The sequence below is a fragment of the Gossypium hirsutum genome, chromosome A05 (assembly GCF_007990345.1).
Source record: "Gossypium hirsutum isolate 1008001.06 chromosome A05, Gossypium_hirsutum_v2.1, whole genome shotgun sequence".
In the NCBI taxonomy this organism is placed as follows: domain Eukaryota; kingdom Viridiplantae; phylum Streptophyta; class Magnoliopsida; order Malvales; family Malvaceae; genus Gossypium; species Gossypium hirsutum.
In genome coordinates, this window is record NC_053428.1 from 22,209,435 (window position 1) to 22,217,883 (window position 8,449).

The window sequence follows — 8,449 nt, forward strand, 5'->3', positions numbered from 1 at the left end:
TGTTCTTATTTTCCCTGGCTTGTTCTTGTCTCATTCTTCTTTCATCTTGTTGGCTTTGAGTTGCTTTCGCTTGAGTTGTGTTTTTGGGAGGAATTCTGTTGAATCCTTCTTTTGTGGAAGTTAGGCTGACTTAGGCGTTTTTGGAGTAAGAAACTGCCTAAGGCCGCACGGATTCTGAGGCAAGAATCTTAAGTCCGTGACACTAGAAGGGGGTTACAAGTAATCGCTGCTTTCTCCAACACAACAGCTGGCATATATGCGTGATATATAAATGTAGGTTTCCTACAGCGCAATTAACTTCGAATTTTGATATGTGGTTCCATCTTTGGCTCATACTTTCTCTAAAGCAAATCGGATACTTTTTATTTAGACCATAACGGACCCAACGGAGTGGATATTGTTTTTATAAATAAATAATTGCATCTGAAAGTTATGTTTAAAATCTATACTAATGTTCGAACTTCAAAATGTTTTATTTATCTCTTTTAAGGTATGAATGTGGCGTGAATTAGATACTTATGTCTGCTATAATATGGGTGTTAAATGTCGATTCAATATATTTTAAGACAATTTAAAATTTTTTTTTAAATAGCACTTATAAATTTTATTGACTTATCTTCTATTTAACACATCAATTCTGAACTTTTTATATCATAGTTATATAGCATTCATGGTTTGGTTCTTGTTATTTTATGTTTTATGTCATATTTAAATTGACATATTAGACCTAAATTAGTATAATATATTGAGAACTTACTTAAGCTTTTAAAATTTAAGATAGATTCATAATTTGGGCAATGATTTTAGTACGTCATAATTTATTAAACTTGGAGAGTTTTGTAATTTTCACTCATTGAATTTAGAGTCAACAAACCTTGTAACACACATGATATTGTTTACGCGTTAATTTGGAAAGGAAAATTGTTACACTATCGCTAAACAGTACAAATTTTTTCCTCTTGAATCATATGTAGCGTAGCAAGGAATTTGTCAGTTGACGTTTATTTCGAATTTGATCATGGACGACTTTTATTTTTGATTTTTGAAGTAGAGTGATTGGTTGAATTAAAAATTAATCGAGTATTAATTTGAAATAAAAGGTTAAATTGTTTAACTCATAAATTGATTGAACTAATTAAATTTATTTAATTAAAGATTAAATTAATTTTTTTAATTTTTAACTTTTATAATTTATTCAATCAGATAAATCGACCAAAGAACTTAGATTTAACAACATCACTCAACCTTCCAGTTTAAAAAACATTCTCTTTCCCTATAAAACATTTGAGAATAGAGATACCCTTGACACTATTTTTGTTCCACTCAACCTAACCCAAGTAAAAATATGACCTATTCGGCTTTTGATTATTTGTAAAAAGTATAAAGAGTTTATTAAATGAAAATAATAGCAAGTAGGTATAGAATAGATATATATATATTAAGATTATTGTATAAATTTTTGTTATTTGCTGTTGAAATTAATTTTAAACACACGATGCTTCAAATTCCAATTATGCAACAGTAATAATATGAATTTAAAACAATAAAAAGTTATTAATTGTTGTATTTAATTATACTACTATTATTTAGTAATACAGAGTGGAATGAAGAACAAAAAGGAAAAATACAAAATTAAGTGAATAATACTTGAGGGAAATAATAATAACTCTGTAAATTACAATTTGGAAATAACTTAGTTTCTTAATGAAAGGTCTCTTACTCTGAAAAGTAAAGTCTCATCATCATTATCATCACGCATAAACTAAAAACAAGATGAACCAAACATCATTAAACACAAATTCAAGCTCTGTCCGAAACTATTTTTGCAACCAATTTTTTTTTTTGTTTTTAAAAAAGAGTTGTCTGAAAGTGAAAATTTAAAAAAAAATAATAATTAGAGGTTTAATGGGGTATTTAAAAAAGGCGATTATGGAATTACTGTAGGGTCATCAAGTCACTGTATCGACGCAGTACCCCAAAGGAAAATTTATTTGGGTTTTTATTTTTCGAGAACTTTCTTTGGTTTCTCCATTAAAAATTGTTCATCTTCTCCTTCTTTCTTTTTTTACCCTTTTCACTTGCATCGAATCCATTTGTCTTTCATCATGCACCTATTTTCCATCTTAGCTAAGACGGTAAGGTCTTATACATTTGATCTTTCTTTTTCCTCATTTGGATTTTGGTTAAATGGGAAGTGTAGGAAAAAGTAGCTGAAAGTTTTGGGTTTTGCTTGGTTGATTTTCTTTTTGTTTCACATTTTCCTACTGACCAAACAAAGGGTAAAGATAGAATCTTATTTTCCAGTATCTATGAGGTTTGCATATACAATTTACTTAATTATTAGGGTTTATGACATTCATCGGTAACCCCTTTTTTATTTTTTGAAGTGACGCTTTCTTTAAGGATCAGCATTTCAGTGAACTCTGTTGGACTTGAATTTGAGATGTGTAAACTGTTTGAGTATTTGGAAAGACAGCAACATGCACTGAAGTTTTTACTCTTTATTTATTGTTTTTAATAAAATCCCATTAGATGATCTGTTAAAATATACTATACTATTGGATTTGGGATATCTACTTTAAGGCTGATGTTTCTTTTTGATCCTGGTGTGTTCATGTATATGTCTTCAAACATACTGGCTTTTGAAAGTAGATTGTGTCTGAGTCACAAAAAAGACTACCTGCAGAAGATAAAAGTGGTGCTGGTATCAGAATTCATGATAACAATGGAGGAGAGGAATCTGCGGCTGTGCGATTTGAAGGGGAAGTGTCACTGGGAGATTTAATATGGCTCAAACTCCTTGGGAAGACATGGTGGCCTGCAGTGGTATGCCTATTGCAGTGGTTGTTTGATCTTGCAACTAGTTATTTTTTCCGGCCTTCTGAAGATTAATTAGCATTTGGAGCAGAAAGTTCTGTGGATTTTATTTGTCGATATTGTTTCAGGTTGTTGATGAGAGAAGTGTTAGTAAGAGCAGTAAACCTGGAAAAAAATCAAAGGGGGAGGTGCTCGTGCGTCTATACGGGAGCCATGAGTAGTTAGTTCTCTATTTCCTTACTTGAAGATTGTAGTTCTTAGAGGAAAGAAAGATTGAAAAAGCTGTTTGATATTTGTTCAATTTTGACAACTAAAAAAAATGTAAGGATTTAAACCTGTCAATTTGTCCCCTCTGCAGCTCATATGCAGACCCTATGAAATATCGTTCCGAGTTTAAAACGGTAAGTACCCATCTTGTACTTCCGTCTTTTGTTGATTCAAGCGTTTATGTTAATTAAATTGCATGGTTATTGTAATAAACTTTTTTAATGATTATCTTCATATGATGTTTCTACATTGACAGATTCTAGAGCAGAATAACGGTAGTTATTATGACATTCTTGAAAAAGGTTTGGAGCAGGTAATAGATTTCTTCTTGTCTCATCCATGTTGTTTTTTCTCAACAATCCGAAGCCTGTCATACTTAGCAAATTGTTCCTCATGTTCGTAATATATGGTTCTCACATCATTTTGGATATGGCTGCAGTTCCGCTCTCGCCTGAAATCTAGTAAACCAAAGGGCCAAGGATCTAAGGCTACAGGTTTGGCTTCTTTAGTTTGCTTATCTCTTTTCCTAATCAGATTATTGTGTACTGTGCTGCAGTTCTACGATATGTTAGTATAGCTTTATTGCAATAAAGTTAGTATAGCTTTATTGCAATAAATACCTTGACTGTCAATATATTCTGTATAATATTCGAAGTGATACTGTGGCTTGGTTATCCTGAGAGAATCTTATAGAAGCTAAGAACCAAGCATTACAGACATTGCTTTTACTTTTTTCACCGAAACAGAAATCAGCTTCACTTTCCGGTTTTGATATAATCAGCTTTCACAAATTCCCTCGGTATGATAATGTTGCAAATGAAACCTGCTGTGGACTTCAATAAGTACCGTTGCTGCAGTTCCATGGAACTTGGCTATTGGTTCTTCACATGGTCATTAACAACTGTTTAGGAACTTTGGACTTCAGAGAACCGATATCTTTCTCTTTTGTTTCCCAAATATTTAAATAAAGAAAAGTTGATACCTTCCTAATATGCCTTCTTTTTTACTATAAAATCTTCATAAAGCCATCACTCTCTAGACTTTAGACTCATGAGTAAATCAGCATGTTATGACGATATGCTCACTGAGTTGTGTTTCTAAGATGTTTCATAATATTCAAAGGTTCGCCATATTCGAAACAGATTTCGATGTTCACATCTCATGTTTATTGAATTAACATTTTGGATTAAACTTGCTGGAAGTTTACATTCATTAGCTCCAAGTATACATTTGATATTATGAAGATTTATATTGTGGTTTAGCAAACACAAGAGCTGAAGAGAAAGAGACCGCAAAAAAGAAAAATCACCAGCGAAAAGGATCGAATGTCGAGGAGAAAGCTAGTAAGAAGCTCAAGCGAAAGAGCCCTAATACCAATAAACAGGGTAAGAAAAAAGCTGATGAGCAAGAGAGGCCCCCAAAGAAACAAAAGAAAAATAACCAAACTGTGGAGCCAAATAGTCGAAGTGCCAAGGCAAAGCCTAAAAGTTCAACTTCCAAGGAACAGAAAAAGAGCAAAGCTTCGAAGCAAGGCAAGGAACAGAAAAAGCCGAAGCGAAATAAGCCGAACTCCATTGACTCAAAGAGCAGAACATCCAAAGAGAAAAAGCTATTAGAGGAGACTGATGACCAAAGCTCTGTGAGTATACAGTTGGTTTTCCCCAAAAAATTTCCGTACAAGTTTTTACTTTGTTCTTAATACTAAATTGTATCTCTCAGGAAGGATCTTCACCCGGAGAATCTCCCAAGTCTGGCGCTCGAAGAACTAGAGTGATGCAAGGTTTGGGTTTGATCGCACCTCCCGGTTCACCATTCCATAAGAATGGACTCATATAAGCCAAGTTTGTCATAACAAGTTTTGCCAAAACTTGCTCCATGGCATGATATTATTCCAGTCAATTTGTGATGTGGCTTAAATGAAATTAGCTACAAAATTAAGTTCATCCATGAACAAAGACAGATTTGCAATAGTAGCAGCTAATCCACACTTTCCAAAAATCTTTTGTAGCAATTATTGCAAAGTAGCTGAAAGTTATTCAACTGTGCTCTCAAATCTCATTGAAAGTTTTTTACTATGGATAACATAGGGTTGGGCATTGGCATTGCTTGTATTAATAATTACAGAAAAGGGTTTGGGGGGGGGGCAGCTTTAAAGGAACATCCGTAAGAGAGAACAGTGGTTGAAGATGTTCCCTTTGCCTTAAAAAGGACCTTCCAAAATGGTGTCTGAAAGAAGCCAAATGTCCCATCTTTTTACCGTCATATCGTTTCCATTGCTTTCCTTAACTTTGCAACATCATCAGCTTTTGGTTTGGTTTTTCACAATAAGAGAGGGGAGAGTAAATTTTGTGTTTCAAGTACGAATTGCAAAGTGTCGTTTTCGGAAGTTGGTCCCTCACACACACAGCCTTGCGTTTTAGGCAGTGGAATATGGGAAGGACGTCATCAGAGCTTTGTCTCCCTGCCTGCTATCACTCAGATCTTCTCTTGTTTTTACCTTCTAGGTTAAGTTACTTTCATTAATAACTTGATTTCTAAATTTCTTAACCCTATCGTATGTTACAATTTATTTTTATTTCGAATTTATCTTCTGGTGTTAAATTATTTGTCCGCTTCAATAAGTCTGATTTGTCATGAGCTAACTTTGGAGTTAATGATTTTGGTCCACACAATTTAAATTTTGGGCATTGATACCCTCGCGGTTGATTTGGTATTTTGTTTTTTGGTAGTATTACTGCTATTTTCTTACTTATAATTTATAATTTTATTTCAACATAATTTTAAAAATTAATTTAACATTTTTTATAAAACTCTAAAACACTTAAATCCTAGATTTTAAGGTAGTGTTTGAAAAGTCAACTAGTAATCAGATTTGAGTGTAATTGCTTGTAATTACACAAGGATAACATGTTTGGATAACTATTGTAATTGATGAATCTCACCGAATTAGTGTTCCAATTTTTAGGAGGGAAGGTGAGAATCGGAGTAATTACATAGTAAGTCACACCCAAATTCAAATTTAAATAATTACTTTTATACAACTTATAAAAATTATATTATAAGCATGAATATGTATGAGTATTTGGGATGATTATGACAAAAAATTCCCTGTATTATAAATCCTAAAAAATTATATTATAAAATTTTTTTGTGTATTTTATAAAGTTATAACAAAAAAATTATATTATTTAAATCATAATTTTTTTATTTAGCCAAAAAGTTTTATTATAAAAAATAATTATATGTTATAAAAATGTTATAATATATTTATTTATAAAAAGTTATGGCCAAAGTATGAGTTTTTATTTGTGCTCATGCAATATATTATAAAAATAATATACCTATTTATAAAAACTGTTATAGTTTTTTTTTATTATAACTTCTTTATGAAAAATAATTTTATAAAGTTATGTCAAAAAATTATATTATAAATTTTATATTACTTTTTACTTAATTTACGTATTATGAAAAAGGATAATTTTTTCTCTAAATTAAGTTTATATAATGTTTTATAATGAAAGCAGTATTTGGAATGTGAACTCAAATACTATAAGGCTGATGTTAATCATGCATAGAAAAGATATTTTTTTGCACCATATCGTGGGGTATAATGCCATTTGAGATAATGGTGCCAGACACAAGCACTATAAACAAGTCACAAAGTCTTTAATTTGAGACATTTAAAGCCTCAAAATGTGATTAAAAATACATTTATTATTCTTAAAAAATATTTCTCATATCAACAACATATGTAACAGTCCGTTTTTAGTCAAATCAGAACAGTAGTTTTGGGACCACAAATTCAGGGTCAAAATATTTATTTTATTATTATTTTGAGGTCTACAGTATGATAAAATGATTGTGTGAAAATTTTGTTAAAGAAATTTTACTATTTGAGTATTTAATTTGATAAAAAAGACTAAATCGCGTAAAGTGTAAAAGTGATGTTCTAATAGTTTAAAGTATTAAATGGCTATGAAATTAAATAGTAAAGGTCCTTATGTTGTAATTAGACCATAAATAGTATGAGGGGACATATTTGGACACATTATTAAGTGTTTTTAAGTTTAATTAAAAAGGTTATTAAAGTAATTTGATAAATAATTGAAAATGTAAAAGAATTAAAAGATGAAAAGGTTGTCATCTTTCTTGTTTCCTTCAACCATGGCCGAAAGACACCATTAAAGGGGAAGATAAGTTCAGTCAAGCTCCTTCTTTTCAGTCAAGCTACTTCTTTGCATTTCAAGAAAAGCAAAATACGGATTTAGATCGGGGAAAGAACAAGGTTTCAGACTAGTCGACTTATTTCACCGTTTTTGCATTCGAGGTAAGTTTGTATGTTAATAAACATTACTATTATTGTGTTTTAAATGCTTTAATATTGAATGAATTGCGAATACAACCTTGCGAATATGTTCGACAACGATTCGGCAAGTGTGAAATCCTAGTTGAACCTTAGGAATAGATTAGGATACAAATAACATGTCATTAGGGATTATGTGATTTGGGTGCTGGCCCGTACGTCCTATCGGTGGCTGCGTTATCCGGCATATGTTGCTGATACTCATCAGCTTGTGTGAGCAGCACCGTGTAGCTTTGTCATGACTGTCAGCTTGTGTGAGCAGACCCGTTGATAGCTCAAGAGCGAGTATTATATGTGATACGAGATTCAGATAGCTTCGGCTATGTATGTGGCACTTAGGGTGTGAGATTCCCGAGTATCCGATAGTATTCTGAATGGTTCAACGGGTATATCGAAGTTATGAAACGGTGAGAAATAGATACGTATTAGTACAAGTATGTACGAAAACTATATAAGCATCGAATATATAAAAGTTGTGAGTTCATGGTTAAAATTATATAATTGAATATATGTTAACATTGTGGTTGAATGTTTTGTAGTATATTATGTTCATATTTTGAATGATAATTGAATGTGAGCTTTGATTATTATTTTCATACGAGCTTACTAAGCTTTATAGCTTACATTGTTTATTTTTTAGTGTTTTATAGTGAAATTAAAGGTAGCTCAGATTCGAGAATCCTCGGAGACCTCATCACACTATCAAGCTATTATTTTGGTACTTTTGAATCTATGTATTTTGGTTATATGACATGAATAAGAGTTATGGTCATTTTGGTAATGGATTTTTCCATTTGAGTTGGCTTGTAATTGATGAACGGTGTGTTATGTATTTAGCCATGTGATTTGGCTTATATTTGGCATGTTTTGCTCATGTATATCTATGTGCATATGGCTTAGTAATGTGTTTGATGATGGATATGTAATACTTGTTGATAATTGGTAATTAGGGATACTAAATGGTTGAGATTTGAATTTGGTATGTTTGTGAATTTAGGTCAA

General features: G+C 31.7%; 1 protein-coding gene across 1 annotated transcript; it reads left to right on the top strand.

Annotated features, from left to right (window-relative positions):
• The first annotated feature begins 1,780 nt into the window (after positions 1 to 1,780).
• LOC107957821 (DNA (cytosine-5)-methyltransferase 3B) lies at positions 1,781 to 5,124 on the top strand. Its single transcript, XM_016893402.2, has 8 exons — positions 1,781 to 2,135; positions 2,653 to 2,826; positions 2,946 to 3,037; positions 3,176 to 3,218; positions 3,341 to 3,397; positions 3,524 to 3,578; positions 4,347 to 4,723; positions 4,804 to 5,124. The coding sequence occupies exons 1-8, from the start codon at positions 2,106 to 2,108 to the stop codon at positions 4,918 to 4,920; spliced, it is 945 nt and encodes a 314-aa protein (XP_016748891.1). The 5' UTR covers positions 1,781 to 2,105; the 3' UTR covers positions 4,921 to 5,124.
• Positions 5,125 to 8,449: the final 3,325 nt, after the last annotated feature.

Excerpts from the sequence above, each read along its gene's own strand:
- LOC107957821 (XM_016893402.2), top strand. The coding sequence starts at position 2,106 with ATGCACCTATTTTCCATCTTAGCTAAGACG. Across the intron at positions 2,136-2,652 it reads TTTCCATCTTAGCTAAGACG|ATTGTGTCTGAGTCACAAAA; the intron begins GTAAGGTCTTAT and ends TTTTGAAAGTAG. Across the intron at positions 3,219-3,340 it reads ATCGTTCCGAGTTTAAAACG|ATTCTAGAGCAGAATAACGG; the intron begins GTAAGTACCCAT and ends CTACATTGACAG.